General features: G+C 38.7%; 1 protein-coding gene across 1 annotated transcript; it reads right to left on the reverse strand.

Annotated features, from left to right (window-relative positions):
* Positions 1-1710: 1710 nt before the first annotated feature.
* Positions 1711-19648, reverse strand: LOC135475110 (HEAT repeat-containing protein 3-like). Its single transcript, XM_064754852.1, has 18 exons — positions 19415-19648; positions 17438-17610; positions 16759-16846; positions 15981-16081; positions 15113-15222; positions 13551-13688; positions 12878-13041; positions 12183-12248; positions 11208-11309; positions 10679-10775; positions 9475-9581; positions 9061-9123; positions 8361-8449; positions 6012-6148; positions 5401-5486; positions 4836-4985; positions 3260-3433; positions 1711-2550 (listed from the first exon to the last, which is right to left on the reverse strand). The coding sequence occupies exons 1-18, from the start codon at positions 19565-19567 to the stop codon at positions 2434-2436; spliced, it is 2115 nt and encodes a 704-aa protein (XP_064610922.1). The 5' UTR covers positions 19568-19648; the 3' UTR covers positions 1711-2433.
* Positions 19649-20069: the final 421 nt, after the last annotated feature.

The following is a 20069-nucleotide window of genomic DNA, read 5'->3' on the forward strand; positions in this document are numbered from 1 at the left end:
GTCGTTATGAACACACTTTAACAGGTATCCACGTGATTACACATGCTTACGTCTGACCTTACCTCTAGTGTAAATCAGTAACACCAAAGGCTAACAGACATTTGACTTAAAAACACTTTGTACACCGTCACACAAAAACAATTATCTATCGTGCCATAAAAGGGGCGTTTCAAGGCATAGATAGATAATTATCAACAGACAGTCATTAAAATCAATTTCCGTCATCCACATGAAGGCTAATTTGTTTGTTTTTCATAAAACGATCAGATATGAAACCAAATCCTCATGAAATTAAAAACTGAGATGGTATATCTTACAAAAACATTAAGAAGTCAGAAAACAATCCCATCAACTAATTAAGAAACAGGTAAAAATATATACAGTTTTACGATCAATGATATAATACAAGACATTCTTGCATCTCTCAAGCGGTATAAATGCCTGTTCATATAGTTAGAGCGATGGAAAATGGTCAGGCTTTGATTTCTATCAGACGTCCCCCTATTAGACATCACCCTATCAGACATATCCACGTACTGCTCATTAGTCACCCTGTTTTATGTTAACCAAGGAAATAAATTTAAATCTATCAACATTTTTGGAAGGGATTTTTGGCAATATGTAAACCTGTTCCACAGGTACTTACATGACCTTTGTAATGATTCACTGAACAGTCTCAAGACACCATTATCAGCTGAAGTCAGTGGCCATTTGTTCAGAGAGAACATAAACAAATCCAACAACCAACCAACAATCCATGGCCCTGTATCTCCCCTAAAATGGTTAACTGCACAATATAAACGTGCAAAGTTGTTCAAATGAAGAACAAGTAAAGATCCTGTATCTATATTATATATGATCTGAGTACAAGTATTATATATGTACATATCAAATGCAAAGACATTTCACTTGGAAAATGGCATGTAGTTTTATCCATTAACAAGTACACATACATATCTATGGCACTTATACTAGACAACCAGTAATGTTACTGATAAACACATTTTGTAGGTCAATGGACATACAAGTAAAACAATTCTTTTGAAATTTTAAAACAGATTGATATTTGGGTAAATATCAGAAGCAAATAATACCAATGCCCTTCAGTAGCTATTAAAAGTATCTAACACAAGCATCTTTGCTTGATAATCACCATCATTTTATAAAAAAAGACTACGTTTTTCCCTGTATTGTCACACAGAAATCATTGTCATCAGAAGTACATGTAAAACAAAATACATAAACACTATATGAACAGTCAACACAAAATTTAATAGAATTGCACCAAATTGATACAGTTTCAAGGAAGCACATCAGTTATATACCATCTGATATATCAAGGGGTAAGAAATCATGTTCTTTCCGAATTTTGTTTAAAGCTGATGCTCTGAGCAACGCCTTAACAGTCCTAAAGTATCGCCAGACTTTAATGTTTCTGGCCTCCTTGGCAATCACATAATGGAAATCTTCATGGGATGTGGAAAGAGAAATCTTGAGCTACATTAGGTTACAACACAGGCGAGTTATGCCCTCATATTCCAGTATCCAGCAGGAAGAGACCACATAAAGATCTGCACAGTTTTTTTTTTAATCAAAATAGACTTACATATCTGATTTTAAACATCATAACAAATCCATCATGCAAATATTCAGCACAAATGTAACATCATTTTTACCTTTATTCATCCATTTTAATACAGGTAGATCTTTCACAAATCAAAGGTGATCTTTTGTACATGCAGATCACATTGAAACCATTACTTAACACAGGCATTTCCCCGCCGAGTACAGTGTTTTTATCATGGCAATCTGCCATTTTTAACTACCAATTTTGTTTGCAACACCCACAGCAATGTTAAACATATGTTGCCATGGCAGTTAAAATGAACTCGGCCCATGTACTGGAATAGGAGTCCAGGCCTCTATATTACTAGGGGTCATAAGTCGCTTCTCAAATCCTTTGCAAAAACTTACGACATACGACTTTCACAAACTCATTCAACCTATACCATAATATGCGCCATCGGTAGGTAAAACTCAGAAGGTAATGGCCACATGAAAAGCTACTATAAAACAAAGAGTACAGCTTAAAAAAGAAATGAAGATATGCCCCAAAAAAATAATTTTTTTTTCATTTTTGAGACATATTTTTTTTTAATGACCTCTCTATTTTATGCATATTTTATGCCAATGGTCCATTCAGGCTTATCCCTCAACAAACTTCCTTTAAAACTTACAACTTAAACTTGTTAGTGGAATGAGGACTGCGTAACTGCACTGGCTTGTTACAACAACAACACACAAAAAAAGACTGAACTGCACAGCAGTTTAAAAAATGAAATCAAACAACTTGAAATCAAAAAACCATTAAATTCAACATCAGCAAACTGGCTGATGATTTTTCAAGGAATATATATCGTTCTCTTTCTATGCTTAACTCTTGCTGCCAGCCAGATGAGTTGTTTTGTATTTGATGAAAGGCCCCAAGTTTCTCTTGGCCGTGTAAATCACAGGGTAATGCTCACCCAATTGCTTTCTTTGGCTTGACATCTGTAAACCAAACACAAGCAGTTCAATAAATAGGTTTTGAAATATTTCAATGATGAAAACCAGATGATTCTCTGAGACTTTACTTCATTTAATTTCACTACTAGAAGGTTTTTTGTTTTTTTTTATGAAAAGCTTACTGTTCTTTCAACAGTATTTCAGTTAGATTATTCTGCAGCCTCCATGCAGGGAGCCGTTGTCAGTGAAAATAAATTGAAGGAGTGAGTGAGTACTTGGGGTTTAACATTTTTTCTTAATTTTTCAGTCATAAGACCATGGAGGAGTCCTTAGAGTGCATGTTATGTACCTCCTTGTTGCAGGACGGATTTCCATTGCTCTTTTATCCAGTGCTGCTTCACTGAGACGACTTACCAAAGGCATGTAGTCATTTCACCATCCCCTTAATGCTGAACGTTAGAACTTCACTTTCAAGGTCTTAGTTGTGACCCGACCCAGGATCAATCCTGGATTTACCGCACCCGAAGCAGACGCTCCACTGACTGAGCTAACCGGGCCAGTAATAAACTGATAGAAAAGCATGGCCAAGACAACAAGACATAACATGATCACCTGCCTCCCATCTTGACACCCTCCAGGTCACTAGCTGACAAGTGCTTGACCTACCCTGACTTAGGATTGGTCTCAAACAAACATGGCATACTGATATGTATTCATATGTTCCATGAACTCTGCCTATTTCTTCCTTTCTTACCTTAGACTTTAAAACAGGATCCAACTTCTTCAGTTTATCTATCATTCCAATTTCCTTTAGAATTGGGTCCAAGTGATCTTCACCAAACACATCAAATATAGAGTCCAGAGCCTCGGCCGTGACCCACAGGTCAGTGTCCTGACATGCCACGCCCACCAAAAACAAGCCAATATCCTGGGGGAGGAAACACATGCCAAATAAGACTCACATGAAATATGCCAGTTTCGCAGTACACTCCACAAGTTTGTTTATTTATTTGATTGGTGTTTTACGACATATTCAAGAATATTTCACTCATTCAACGGCGACCAGCATTATGGTCAGAGGAAACTGAGTAGAGCCTGGGGAATTTTCCACAAGTGTTAGATCAATGTTTCCTTGGCAGCAGTTATACTCTCATAACAGAGGGAGTCAAGTCATCTCCAACAAACTTTATGAGTTTATGACATCACACAAAATGATTTATTTATTCATTTTTTTTTAGTGATTGTTGTTTAATACCATTGTCCTCAGTCTTCAGTGAAAGTTAGACTGAACACCAACAACAACAGGAGCGTTCTCAAGAGCCTAGTCTCCAAGGCCCAACGAACACACAGAGCAGGGTAATCCCCAAATTCCCTGTCCATGGCTAGGTTTGATCTCTCAGCTCGTGAGTTGTAGCAATTGAAAGACTGAAAATGTCTCTAAACCACTACATGGATTGTTCGTTCCACCATAAAGAATTTTCACTTATCCACTGGTGGCCAGTTTTGTGAATGGAGGAGAGCGGAGTGGCTGATGACCCTTGGTAAGTTTGTACTCGCAATGTTTGGCATTATGAGTTTGAATTGACAGAAGTCAAGCAGTCTGAAGAAAACTGCAAGACCACACAAGAAAAAATCTTCCATCAATTTACTAACTCATTAGGCCCCAAGAACAAAAGGAAAAGGGTATTTGAAATATTTTTGTATGGTGGGTATTTGGGACCACCTTTTGGTATTTATCATCATTGCATAATCATGCTTTAAATTAGCATGTGATGCATGTCACAATTTACATTCAATGTAAATTTGTTGTTTATATCCAAACATATGTATTTAATCTGAATTAAACATGACCAAAATTCAGGTTGAACACATTAGTCAGTTGGAAAGACCAAATTCTACTGTAAATATATTGATTAATCACATGTTACATCCTCATTCATAACATTATTACACAAAGACTATGTATCAAAAGGTGGTCCCAAATATCCACCATATGAAATTATTTTCAACTGTCTTTCTCTGAGAAGAAAAATCTAAAAAAATATTGAGAATGAAATTTAGGACTAACTTTTCACACTCTTTCATCTCAGCTTATGTCTTATTTTATATTTTTTTCCCAACTTTAACCACTCTGCTACAATGACTCTAAAACTCCAATACAAGCACTGTAAACCACTTAGAACTGCTAGAATTTAGTTAATTTTGAGAATTTCCTTTTAAAATAGTACATTTTAGAATTTTATAGCACATGTAAACTACATTCATATCCATGTACAAACATTATTTATCCATACACAAACATGTGACAGTCACAGTCAGCATTTCCCTACCTTCAGCCCTGGATGAGGTTCTGTGGCAGTTGCTAAGATACAGCCAATGGTAGAGATGATTCTGACAGAGTTGGCCCGGACCTGGGAAACTGGACATGTCTGACCTAATTGGAAGATGAACTCTAATTCCTGACCTTTGACCTCTGAGAACTACAAGTCAACAAAAGTACATCAGCAGATCTGAAAAGCACACATATAACACCTTGTAACTTAGCAAGACATTTAGCCATTCCTCCACTGGCTTCAATTTGGAGAAAATGAAAAGAGACACCGACGATGAATCTCAAGAAAGGTTACAATGATCATATTTCTCTATATGTCATAAGAGCTTTCATTCTATGCCTATGTCAGTTCATCATAACCATCAAACAGAGAGGTCGGTATATAGTCAAGGGAGGTAATCACCAAAACCAGTTTAGTGTAGAAGTGCAGGGTTCTAAAAATGCTTCACACACAAGAAAAAACCCATGGTTTTTACTGTTTTGCACAAAAACACAACAGTGATTCTCTGCTCCATGTCAACACATTAAAATCTCCCAGATTACTTCCTTATTTATACATGTACCTTGTTTGTTTCCAGACCAGCCATTTTCTGAATGACTGCTCGCATAGCACTGGTTACTGCCTCCAACAAAGAAGAGTTTTCCAAGCCTGTAACATGAGCAAACTTCAAAATAATAATAAACAATATGTTTGCTTACTTTGTTCATTAATTCTTCAGCTGAACCAGGCTAACTATCCACCTTACAGAAACCGTTCAACTGACCTACAGGGTAAGTAGGTCTCCACATCAAGTAGGCTTAATTAAGGTTGGGTTGTTAGGAGAATAAAGCACACTTATTAAGGCCCAACGAAAACAACTGGATGGAGGAAACTGGTATGAATTGAAATTTAAAGCACTTCCCTTTTTTAGGCAGATGTCAAACCTGACAACCCCATAACTGCGGATGTGTGAGCTGGATTCAAGCCTACAGGCTTACTGGTTAACTGTTAGGGTTAAATCAGTAGTGCTGAGGACAACACTGCAATCCACTGAGCCAGCGAGAGCCTCAGCAGAGTGCCTAAAAATGAAAATGCTGCTGAAGAATAAGAGATCCATACAAATTTACAATTTTTTCTGGAGAAAAGTACAGGATTTACATGTAAAATGACAGAAGAGTTGCAGAGAACAGGCACCTTTAGATGGAGTTGAGGTCTGGAGAAGTCCTAGCCAGATCTTGTGTAACTTTTCCACCCCACCCAAAGCTTCTACCGTCAGACATGTGACAAGGTTATTGATACACAGGAGAGCGTGTGACTGAACCGTCTGCAGACTGAAAGATGGACGCAAAATTTAATGATTTCATAAATTTATTCATTTTATTTCATTGGTATCTAACATTGTGCTCAAGAATTTGCCACTTACATGCCAGCAGTCAGGTTTATGAGTGTAAGAAACCAGTCCCTGGAGTAGGTATATCACTCCAGAGTCCCTGGAGTAGGTATATCACTCCAGAGTCCCTGGAGTATTTATTTGTTTATTTGATTGGTGTTTCACGCTGTACTCAAGAATATTTCACTTATATGACGGCGGCCAGCATTATGGTGGGTGGAAACCGAGCAGAGCCCGGGGGAAACCCATGACCATCCGCAGGTTGCTTGCAGACCTTCCCACGTACTACCGGAGAGGAAACCAACATGAGCTGGACTTGAGCTCACAGCGACCGAATTGGTGAGAGACTGCTGGGTCATTACGCTGTGCTAGCGCGCTAACCAACTGAGCCACGGAGGCCCCCCTGGAGTAGGTGTATCACTCCAGAGTCACTAAAGTAGGTATATCACTCCAGAGTCACTGGAGTAAGTATATCACTCCAGAGTCACTGGAGTAAGTATATCACTCCAGAGTCACTAGAGAATTTATTTATTTATTTGATTGGTGTTTAACGCCGTACTCAAGAATGTTTCACTTATACGACTGCAGCCAGCATTATGGTGGGTGGAAACTGGGCAGAGTCCAGGGGAAACAACCATCCGCAGGTTTCCCTGGAGAAGGTATATCACTTCAGAGTCCCTGGAGTAGGTACATCACTCCAGAGTCACTGGAATGGGTGTATCACTCCAGGGTCCCTGGAGTAGGTATATCACTCCAGAGTCCCTGGAGTAGGTACATCACTCCAGAGTCACTGGAATGGGTGTATCACTCCAGAGTCCCTGGAGTAGGTATATCACTCCAGAGTCCCTGGAGTAGGTACATCACTCCAGAGTCACTGGAATGGGTGTATCACTCCAGAGTCCCTGGAGTAGGTATATCACTCCAGAATCACTGGAGTAGGTATATCACTGACCTTCACCAGGTACTTGACAAACCTCCTCACTCAATGGTGCAGTTGAAACAGTGAACAATGGACTATCATGTTATCTCATTATTAATGATCATTATTCGCCTGATTGGGCAAAAGGGCAATTACTGACTTGTTAAACTCTTAAAGCCATCGTATACATACATCATACACGAATAGTGGTGCATAACTGAATAGTGGTGCACAACTGAATAGTGGTGCCCACCAGAATAGTGGTGCACACCAGAATAGTGGTGCACAACTGAATAGTGGTCCACACCAGAACAGTGGTGCACAACTGAATAGTGGTGCCCACCAGAATAGTGGTGCACAACTGAATAGTGGTGCACAACTGAATAGTGGTGCACACCAGAATAGTGGTGCACAACTGAATAGTGGTGCACACCAGAATAGTGGTGCACAACTGAATAGTGGTGCACAACTGAATAGTGGTGCACACCAGAATAGTGGTGCACAACTGAATAGTGGTGAACACCAGAACAGTGGTGCACAACTGAATAGTGGTGAACACCAGAACAGTGGTGCACAACTGAATAGTGGTGCACAACTGAATAGTGGTGCACACCAGAATAGTGGTGCACAACTGAATAGTGGTGCACACCAGAACAGTGGTGCACAACTGAATGGTCCTGGCAGATACCAGAAGGACACAATTTCTGGGGGAAGTATTTTGACCAGTTGACCAAAGATTGGATGTTTTTTTCCACCATGTTGAATGGTGTATACAAAAAGCCTCAAGCACTGAGTTCCCTTCAAGGTTGTGTAAGCACGCAACAAGTCTTCAAAGGTCAAACATGTACATATACATGTATCTGAAAAGATTTATGTATTTAAGAATATTTCACATATACGATGGCAGCCAGCATTCTGGTGGAAGGAAACCAGGCAAAGCCCTGGGGAACCCACGACCATCCGCAGGCTGCTGGCAGACCCTCCCAAGTAAGGCTGGAGAGGAAGCCAGCATGAGCTGGACTTGAACTCACAGTGACTGCATTGATGAGAGGCTCCTGGGTAATTTCACCACAGTGGAGTGCTAAGACTCTTGGCCACAGAAACCAAAGATTGCTGTATACATATATAATAGCAACTGTGTTTGATAAAATTGCTGTTCCCATAATTCATGTAGTTTAGAACAGTTGTGGATTTTCTTACTGTTTTACCATCCTGACACACATCACAGTTTTACCTCTTGACTATAGATTTCCACATTTCCCTGTCCTCCAATGCTTTCACTATATCAGCTGGTAATTTGACAACATTGGCTTTGGACAGAACCTGGGGATATAAGGGGCAGGAAGAAGTAAGTAACCTTGACACAACGCATTCAAACATGGAAGATTGAATATGAGTTCATCAAATTTCACCCAGTTTTAGTCAGGTTTGAATTTAGCAGTCATGATACATGGAAACACCTACCTGGAACGGACAACTGATATTTAATGGCCCCAGCATTAACCCATTTAACAACGCACGTGGAACAGGTATTTTAACATACATTTATTTGTTTGATTTGTGTTTTACGCCATACTGAAGAATATTTCATTTATATGATGGCGGCCAGCAGTATGGTGGGAGGAATCTAGGCAGAGCCCGGGAGAAACCCACAACCATCTGCAGGATAAAAAAGGTCACAGTACTGTCATAGTTAACTAGCAGTGTGTAAGAATAGCCTTTCTAGGTAGATAAAATCCAGATACAGTCAACTCTGCTGACAGCAAATTTTGAGCTGTGTTCTTATATATTAAAATTTTCAGCAAATATAGAAAAATATGAGGATTTCACAGTCCCAGTTTTGTCTCAACAATGATGAAATCTATAGCACAACAGTCATTTTTAATTAGTGCTGTAATATGATCACATCTTTACTTAAATCACCAGATATTTACCTTATCCAGCAAGTCATTGGATGTGAATGCTGTGTGAACTTCAGTCGGCAAGCACAGGGTATTCTACAACATTCATGATGTCAAGGTCACTTGAATATTAAATAATTCTACATCGATACAATTTACAGGGTGTACATGACTATAATCATATCACCACAACTCTGTGTTAAGGGCCTGAGATAATATCTGCTCACAGCACATACACAACATGATAATCTGTATTTAAGGCCTTTTAAATAAGCTTATAACATGTAATTCATATATACTGTTGTAAACTAACAAATGTAGACATGCATTCAAGATATTTAAACCTCAACTCTCAGGGCTGAATTATGTTACCTGAGGACAAATTGCATCTTCAATTAGCACAATATGTCTGACATCTGAAGTATTAACAATCAGTGCTATACTCACAAACATGTTGTTGTTGTCTACCTCCGTGTCAGCCATGTTGGTATCCATACATGTCAAGTCATCTGAAGAGGAGCTACTGTCCATGTCTTCCCAGTCCTCTCCCTCATCTGAAACAGGACAAACATAGACTACAGACTTCAGGTTTATTGATAGTTTCAATGAAATTTTCATATCTCATGTCTCTTGATGAGTTAGCATAAAAGATGTAATCATAAAGGGAGGAGACATATTTTTCAATCTCAATGAAAGCTGGAAAAGCAGCAGATCTATTTCCTTGGATATGTTATAATTTTACTTAAATCGGTTTAGGGAAGATGTAATCCATGATTTCAAATTTGGATACGGTCATTCCACCCATTCTAAAGGCCATTAATTCTTATTTCAAAAATCTACACGAAGGAAGTGTTGTTTAAATTTCTAGAAAAAATAGGCAGGAAATCTAATAACAAGAACAAAACTGAAGTTGTTCTTAAATACTTTTGTTCAGCAAATATGGTGCTGTTCTGAGTGATTTCACACATCTCTAAAGATGACATCAACACACTCATGATCCATCTTCTCCTTCAGTGCTCTCAAGCTTCATGAACACAAATTTAGTGTGAGGCCTTTTAAACAAACTTACAGGACACCATACAGCATGAAGCCTTGGCCTAAGAACTTACTCCGGGGTCTTGGTGAGAGTAAGTGTTTGACAATGCTCATGTCACCATTTGTGCACTCTGAGGAACACTGAACACAATTTGTCTTCCACCAATATGGTCAGCATACCGTTACTTCACCTGTGGGAAAGCTTGTCTTTCACCAATATGACCAACGCAACGTTATTTCAACACCAATATGACCAGCATAATGTTACTCAAACACCAATATGACCAGCATAATGTTACTTCAACACTAATATAACCAGCATAACGTTATTTCACCTGTGGGAAGGCTTATCAATAACTTGCCCAGTATTGATTGTTTTCTCTGAGCATTCTGGTTTAACTGGGCTGCCACTCTAAAAATTCATCACCATAGCTATAAACAACGATCAAATAAAATTATTTATTTATCTGATAGTTGCTTAACACCATGCCTTTTCACTTATAGGATAGTGGCCAGGTTTATGACAATCCTGTAAACAAATAAATATACATGTATACATAAACTGGGCCTCGTATTTCTAATATGAATTGGTGATGTTAAAGAGTAGGGTACTGACCTTCACCTACACAGAGGTTTGTGAGTAATTCCAGAGCAACTTGTTGAGCAGTCAGTAAATACTGTACTTCCTCCAGATCTAGGCAAATGTCTACAGCCTAAAAGATAAAGTATCATCCTGAACGAGAGCTACAGAACCACAAGTTATGCCTGTCATGAGAGAGTGAACAGACGATGCCATCAGGCTGAATCTTGATGATTGAAATACATTTTATACAGGGTCGTCTGATTTCACTCTTAAATCACAAAAAAGAACAAAAATCACAAAAAAGGGCATATAAAGTCTAAACAGTTTAAAGCAATGTGACTCATTTTAACTACCCTTTGGCTTCGGTGGTAGAGACAAAATGTAAACCCATTTTATTGGTGCATAAACAATGCATCATTACTGACAGGCATATGAAAGTTTACAATTTTAAAAGCTTTTTTTTAAATTTAATTTTGTCAGTCCGTCCGAGTTAACTTCACTCTTGATCTGAAAACAACTCCCCTGTAAAAGACCCACTGGCCAATAAAAATGAATTCGTTACCTTTGTGGCATGTGACGGAGGAGTTTGTTTGCTGCTACTGGCAACAGGTTCCTCCTCCATTTTCTCATTGGCTTGTCCATCACCAGCAGGTCCGTTGCTGACCTGTAATTTATATTTCGTCTATGAAATGATCTTATTCATTTTTGAGGCATCTTTCAGATTTCAATATCCTTTTAATGGTCGGAGGTCGAAAATGACACCATCGATGAACATACCGGAACATGGGACCACCTTAGCTTTGAGATTCCTAATTCAATTCAGGTTCTCCCCCCATCAAAGTTTTGAAAGCTATTTCTACATCAAAAGACGAGAAGCTTTCAGAATGTTAGGCGACATCACACACTTTGTATTAGGAGATAAAAACCACGCGTTTCATGTATCCTTTAAGCTAACCAAATTCAAACACACACACACACCCGGAATTCTCATATTATATCTTACCCCCACCCCTCTAACACCCATCCACTGTTCAAACAACAAAAGAGAGAGGTTCATTACATCTGAAAAGAGTACATTTTGGGACATCAGTCCTGAGCTAGGACATTCGTGGCAGCAATTTGGGAAACAGCCCTCTTGGAATGGGGCCAAATATCAGCCCCTGAAGCATAGGTAGACTATTCCAAGGACAACTTTCCAAATACCTGTAACAATATGACCAGCATAATGTTACTTCACCACCAATATGACCAGCATAACGTTATTTCACCTGTGGGAAGGCTTATCAATAACTTGCCCCGTATTGATTGTTTTCTCTGGGCATTCTGGTTTAACTGGGCTGCCACTGTAAAAACTCATCACCATAGCTATAAACAACGATCAAATAAATTTATTTATTTATTTGATAGTTGCTTAACACCATGCTTTTTCAATTATAGGATAGTGGCCAGGTTTATTTGGTAAACCTCATGTTATTACCATAAACATAAATGTGGAACACGTGCAGCTGATACCGCAAGATGAACTCTCTGAGCCTACCTCTGTTTCTTCTTCACCAGGTCCTGGGTCAGCCTCTGCTATAGCAACATTTTCTCCATTTTCAGCCTAAAAACATAATACATATTGTTCATACACAAGATCAATTTTGAATACAATGAGTGCATGTTAATATGTAGATAGGCATAAAGATAGATTTAACTCTAGTTTGAATTTTGCCCATGCAGAGGTCTTAAACCAAACTCTGGCATAAAAAATGGCTACACAATTGAAGTCAAATTCCATGCATTAGCATCATAGGAGATTTGATTTACTTTACAGGGGTCCACGCTGTCCTGGCAGGATAGAAAATTGTTTGAATTGTTGTTGTTATTTGTACTCAATGCCAAACACTGCTAAAGCTAGAAAAAGGAACAATAGTGAACATGTTTTGGGCTAAAACTGAATATCCTTTTAGGACATGGGTAGGTCAATAGGTCTACTTTGAAAGTAAAAGGTTCACTTGTCAGTCAGGCTTGTTCCATTGTCTTGTTTTTTTTGTCACACAACAATGACAAATATGATCTCTTCTGACTCCAAATATAGCAACACTTTTTACTGGAAGTTTTAAGTTTTACCAAAAGTGAAAAAAAAAGCTAATGAGAATCATATTTACTACTAGTCCCATCAAAGGAATATTACCCAATTTTATGCCTGTCAGGGGTGCTTCAACACAATGCAAAAAATTCCCAACTCACTTTAACAGGTGGTAATGTAGTGTGAGCGTTCAACTTTTCACACGCGGATTTCAGCCTTTCAACCGGATCTTGTGTGAGAACCTCTGTCAACTTGGTTACCATGGCAACAACCACACCTCCAGATGCCTGGGAGATCACCTGACTGTTACTGTTACATAAAATACCTACAGAAAAAAGATTTTTCATATTTCAATTCAAGAATCAAAGAAGTGTCTAGGTCAAGGAGACCTACTAAGGAGACATCCACCTGACAATAATATTTGAGGGGAAAAAAGCAGATTTTTGAGAGAGGCAAGAGTCACTTCAGTACCTGATCACCTGAGTGATAAAACAAGAACTGACAGGTAAAGATTCAGGTAAGGTAAATCGTTTCTCCTAAAATACATTAAAACAGACCTATTTTTAGCGTAAGAATCTTTCTTAAATCCACCAATGTTGATTAAAAATACTTGCTTCTACCTCTTCAACTTTTGCCTATAGTCAAAATGTGAAAAGCCATATTCTGCTGGTTGTGAATTACAAACAGAGCCATATATAAGAATCTCATTTAGAATATCATCAAAACACTCCGTCTGAGACATGACTTATGCTGTAGGGATTAGCTCCCTTTCATTGGTTTCACATTTTCATCTCAGACAGGAACTGACACACACATGTTCAACATGCCACATACCTATGGCTAATGTCCTGAGTAAGAGAAGTCCTGGGGTGAGAGGGTCACATCCCACTACACTCTCCAAGGTGGACTGGTTCTCACAGTAGAAGGATGCAGACTCTGGGTTGTCTTCACTAACCGAGTACAGGCACTGGGCTGCGGCAGGAATATCAAAATAGTCTATAGATTTACAGCTCTACATTTCAACACATTTTACTTATTTCAATATTAATAATACTTTAAACCCCAATTGCTCAACCTTTTCGCATATGAAAGAGCAACTTTCAGCGCAATTTATACACACTTGTAATTTCACTTCAGAGACAAAAGTACATTAGTTGGGCTGGCCAGTTCAAGGGCAGTATAATGTTATCAGTCTACACAGAATAATGCCTTCATAATATGTCTGAATAAACACCTTGCAAACATGTGAAAAAGTTGAAGAATTACTGTAGTTTATGACACATGTGCTTTAACACAACAGCGAGAAGCCATTTTTCAAGTCTTTACTAAAAGTAATTAATGCACTATTTTTCTTACAATACATTTCCTCTGCCTTTCCGCATGATAGGCAGTGTTCTTAGGATTGAAAATATGCACTTTAACTTTGTCAGGTCTTGTTGATTTTCCAGTTTTTCAAAGCGTTGTGATAAAGTGAATATGTCAGGAAGAACTGCTGGGACAGATACCATTTTCCTAAAATTGGGTCATGTTTCATTTTTATATCAACCTTTGCCTTGGCTTTGTTCTGTCAGTAAAACAAAACTTTAAACTGGTTTAGCCTTACTACAATATAACACCCAACAATATTGCTTACAATGGTTATTTAATATCATGCATAATGCAGGTAATGCCCTAAGCACGCCATGAAAGTAATAACTGGAGAACAGCTATCAAGTTTAAATCTGTTGTTAGATCTCCGCCAAGAGAGGGCGGGATTTTGGTCAGAGTTCTTCATACTGTTCGTCTACTGCCATAGAAATATACACTGAAACAGATCCACTTTGTTCCTGTCAATGCAGCATTTGCAATGATCATTACCCAACCCAAGAATTCAACAGCTGCTATTGTCACACACAACCAAAAAACTTAATCACTTGTAATGTGTCACATATCAGGCCTTCATCTTTAATTTTTTATTTACTTATTTATTTGATTGGTGTTTTACGCCATACTCAAGAATGTTTCACTTATATGACGGCGGCCAGCATTATGGCCATTCCCGGGTGAAAGCCACGACCACCCGCAGGTTGCTGGAAGACCTTCCCATGTACCCTTCATATTTGAACAGTGTTATCACAATCCCATGCCTATTACAATTTTACACCTAATGCACGCCTGAAAAAAATGCAAAATGTCTAGATAAATGCAACTTCTGGTTTTCTGTAAGGTGTGTGCTCATCATCATATACTCAAAATACCTGCTTAAAAGCAAGGATAAAGGCCTTGTATATACATGTATGATTTTGTTATGCCCAATGCCCTGCGTTTAATTCCACCACCAGTCTATGAAGTAAGTGATGTCATTCAGCAAAGACAGTTTGTGCGATACCTAAAATATTCAAGTCCTGTGACCTCACCTGCTGCAACAGCCAATGGGAATCCATACTTCTCCGTGTTAAGACAGGGCAACAGAAATCTGCCTAGATTCTCTTTATTAAACACTGTCACAGCCAATTCTGTGCTTTCACTGAAATTAAACAAGCCATGGGGATTGATCATTGCCACTGCACTGCATGTTGAAACAAAATACTGTAACAATACAAAACACTGTAACAATACAAAACAATGTACTTCCCAATGGCATTTTTTAAGTGCCACATTTTGCCCAATTCTGGTTGATACTTTTTGCGAAGTATGATTAATTCCTTGTCAAAATAATTCAAGTGTTGGCATGAAAAGTATCATTTTAAGGCCTTTAACTATTTCTCAAATTGTATTTTAACATACCAAACTTTACCTGAAACACAGCACTCACATATTCAGAAATATACTTCAGATGAGCTTATAGAAGAACTCCCGAGACATGTGAACACCTTGTAATATAAACATGGTCATGAATTTCTCATTCTTCAGACACAATATTATTAAGAAAGAGCAGCCTTGAAATGATGATAAAACTTATATGATGATACAACCATAATCTTTGTGTGCCAAGAATAATCAAATGTAATAGTTAACAGGGCTTTCAAGTTATGAATTTGAAGGCAGGGTGACGTGCTCCTGGGTCACTGTGCCATGCCGAAACGCTACCCCCCTCGGCCACAGAGGCCCTGAACTGGAATTCCAGCAAAGTGATCTGTAAAGCTATTCCTTGTGATTAACTGCCAGCTTGTTACGTGGATATACATTTACAGACAGATATTTCATCACAAAGCTCCATATTTTTATTTGCCTACTGAGGCAATCAACAGCCTGATATAGGTTACAGTATACTGGAGTACTAACCACAGGTTGGCCAGCAGATGCACAGCCTGGGTGTAAATCTCCACCTTCACATCAGCTTTCCTCTTGGCCTGTGAGTGCTCCGGGATCCAATCCACACCATACTGCAAACAGTCAATACAACAATACAGTTGTTTACACAGGAGTTTAAAAATTTAATGTTACAACCTCAGGGTGGCTTCCCTTTGTGCTGTGATGGCAAAGAAGGGGTAATCTGTGCATTTTAACTTGGGTGGATGTGTACAATACTATAATTTATAATCTCCATAGTCAGATGAAATGAAGACTTATTTCCTGAAATATTTACTTTAGAGGATTTTCTTGGGTAATTTAATAAATTACTTTTGTGTATTTTCAATGTTGTATATACCAACCATGTTCCATGCACTGATCTGTTGTCACGCATGTCACATATGCTGTGACGACATCACTCCACTGAGAGACGTCACAGTGATGTTGTAACATACAAACTCAAAATTATTCACATACTGAATAACAGGTTGAATGGTTGTTTACTCTATAGGTTTATATGAAATAACTGAATCATTTCCCACATACAACAGACGGTTAAGTTTAATGATCTTTGATATAGCACTAAACACGGCCTCCATCAAAATTCCTTGTGCCTCATATTTCCTACACCTGTAGTTCATCCAGCAAACACCATCTGAGCATGGCATGTTGATATCATTATGTTTTCTTAAATTTTGAGTTCAAATGTTTTCTTCAGGAGAACACGCACACATATGATAATAAATATGTTATATTAAAGCCGACAAACCTCATTAAGCAGGGCAATGAGAGGTGTTAACACATCCTTCAGTACTAGCTTTTTACAAACATCTGGTCCTCCATCCACACTGATGTTCCTGAGAAACCAAAACATTAACGTTATGAAAAACCAGGTTAAATAAAACCTTTAGAATGATTAACACACCTGCAATTTATGCTATTTCAGATTAAACCAGCATTTCTTTTCCCAGTTTTGAACCAATAAATGCAAACCAGTCATACATCCATTGCACACTGGGAACTCCTATGTTTAGACAGATATGGGAGTCCCTTCCCAAACTGACCACCACTGAACATACTTTACCGCAGAAATAACTTCACTGTGGGTGGATCCAACACATCCGACATCTCAAGACTACCTTACTTCTCATTCCATTCAGGGTTTGACGTCATGACATCACAGAATAATTTGTAACCAATGTGTAGGATATTCGCTTGACCTATTCTCAACAATACAGCTTACAACTGTTAAACTGTGTGATCTTCATTGACAGTTCAGAATGGTCTATTAAGGATTTAGTAAAAAAATTCCTCACACAAACACTTACACCCACCGATATCCTGAAAGTTTCAGTTGTAGCTACCATGAACATTTATTGAAGAGAATCTCTCTTTTAAAATAACCAGATACAGCATTCAATTCAAAGCTCTTAAATCCTCAAATCTACCTTAAAGCTCCTAAAGCTGATTGTCTTATATGATGATTGGAGTCCACAATTAGGGGAGCTAGCCCCCGAATCCCATCAAGACGCAAAAGTGCTGATATAGCCTCTGGGTGGGTGACACATGTCGCTATGGCTGTACAGGCATATTCTCTCTCTTCAGCGCTTGGACTGGTTAGCTGGAGACAAAAAAAACAGATGAACAAAATCAAAAATGTCAATTTCAATTGGGCTTCAGATCATTTACCCTTTATGGGAGTTCCGCGAGTGTCTAGTGAAAAGGTAAGGAATTGGACTACCCGGCTTTTTTGTGGATTCCGCACGACTGAAAGACAGGTGAGGGATTATACCCAAAAATGAGCAGTTTTTATATAAAAGAGTCTGCACCGTCATCCACAGAACGTGTTTATAGGGGCACTATATCTACCCAACTGAGTCATATACAATATGTAATCAGCAAGATCATGTTCGAATGTTTAATAAGCAGATTTTTCTACAACAGCTCAAAAGTTGGATGAGCTTGTGATGGCCCTAACATGGGTAAAAACGAAATGGTCACCTCATGTTGAAGCATATAAAAAAGGCCCATGTTTACCACTCCATGAGTGACCAATAAGCATCACATAAGCTCTACAGGAATATTGAGAAACCTTAAAATTATACAAATTTGACAAATACACTACTGCTGAATGGGCATTTTCCAATGCTATAACATCAGCAGGACAATATTTTTTTTTTTTTGCACACACCATCTGTTTTTAAGGAGATGACACTGCATCTTGCATCCTGGCATTGTAACTGAATGACAGGCATCTGATCCAGGGCATTTATTATAGGAAATTTCCCCCCTATCGACAATTTCCTCTACAGGCAAATCCCCTCATGAACATTTTCCCCTTTCAACATTTCCCCCAAAGTATAAAACCACGTTTTTAAAAACACACTTTAAAGTGTATTTTAGATTAGTTACCACACACATATAGAAAATTTAATTATAGCTTCACCATATTATCAAAGTTTGCAGTATATTTTACCCCAATAATGCATGAAATTATGAATTTGTTTTACACATCTGATCTTGGGAATTATACATGATCATTGGCTTCACTGTCTTATAAAAGTTCTACTATAACTTCTAACCAGATTAGTGACACTGAATAAGATAATAACACCCGACACTATGATTTTAAAGTGCAAAATTGTCGAGCATGGTATAAATATTGATAGATGCTGCTCAAATTAGAATAAAAATATAAATGTTCATTTCCTGGTTATATATACATTATATATTTGGGGGAATTGTCCTAGGAGGATTAATGTCCACAGAGGGAACTTATTTATTTGATTGGTGTTTTACGCCGTACTCAAGAATATTTCACTTATACGACGACGGCCAGCAATATGGTGGGTGGAAACCAGGCAGAGCCCGGGGGAAACCCACAACCATCTGCACGCTGCTGACAGATCTTCCCACATATGGCCTGAGAGGAAGCCAGCATGAGCTGGACTTGAACTCACAGCGACAGCATTGGTGAGAGGCTCCTGGGCCATAAATCTGCGCTAGTGCGCTAACCAATAGAGCCATGGAGGCCCGTCATAGAAAGAAATGTCCATAGGGGAAAATGTCCATACGGGGAAATGTGCTAAGGGGAATTATCCATGCGGGGAAAAATCCTAAGAGAAACTTATCCATTGAGGGAAATGTCCTATGAGGAATTGTCCTTGAGGGGAATGTCCATGGGAGGAATGTCCATAGGGGGAAATGGACATACAAAAGTATACCCACAAACCTGCAGAATTACAATAAAAAAATTAAATCGAAAATACAGCATTATTAAAACGCCACCATGGAATTTCAGACATATATGCTAGACCCTGTGTACACGCCTCCCAGTGTGCAGTTGTGCAGTTGTAATTGCAGTGGCTGGAGAGGCGCTGAGCAAAACAGACATGTCTGATGTATGCCGGTGTTGTTGTTGTCACCTTGTCCACAACATAGGCCACAGTATGAGCTGCGCCACCTGGCACCTCAACTTCGCCGTTTGCGGCTTCCTCTCGCTCAAAATCACGGACGCTGGGCAAACCAGTAGGCAAGGGCTTCGGAGCTTTGTATTTTTTCTGCTTCGTCTTGCCCATGTCGACTACATGTCGTTGGAAATCGAAAATTTATCGAGAACTTTCATCACCAAAACATTTCTCGGCGTGCTCCACGTGGGCTGACATTTTAAAAGTGACGTACCGGTAACGTCAAACAGAGCTAGAAGCCAAGTTCTGCGACACCTTTGCGTATAACTAGTGTCGAGCTGCTGTGACCTCGAAAGGTGCGTCTATTCTCTAGAGCACGGTATATTGTCAGTCTAAGATTATTTAATACTCTCTAAATGTAATTGCTATGTGGTCGGCAAATCCACTATTAAGGTTTCGTGTACCGGTAGCTGTAAGGGTGTGAGGCCAAATACATGTGTGAACTGCAGAGGGTTTGGCCTTATGTACCCTACTCGCACATTTAAATCTATATGCAGACATTGACCTACAAGTAACAGATTAAAGGACTTCAGGCTTATATATCTTGCTTTGCCAAAGTGGGTTAGTGGTCTGTATGCTTTATCATGACCATTGAATTTACCTGTAATTTATA

The sequence above is a fragment of the Liolophura sinensis genome, chromosome 9 (genome assembly GCF_032854445.1).
Source record: "Liolophura sinensis isolate JHLJ2023 chromosome 9, CUHK_Ljap_v2, whole genome shotgun sequence".
In the NCBI taxonomy this organism is placed as follows: Eukaryota; Metazoa; Mollusca; class Polyplacophora; order Chitonida; family Chitonidae; genus Liolophura; species Liolophura sinensis.

Excerpts from the sequence above, each read along its gene's own strand:
- LOC135475110 (XM_064754852.1), bottom strand. The coding sequence starts at position 19,567 with ATGGGCAAGACGAAGCAGAAAAAATACAAAGCTCCGAAGCCCTTGCCT. Across the intron at positions 12,249-12,877 it reads CTACATTACCACCTGTTAAA|GCTGAAAATGGAGAAAATGT; the intron begins GTGAGTTGGGAA and ends TTATGTTTTTAG. Across the intron at positions 2,551-3,259 it reads ATCCTGTTTTAAAGTCTAAG|ATGTCAAGCCAAAGAAAGCA; the intron begins GTAAGAAAGGAA and ends TTTGGTTTACAG.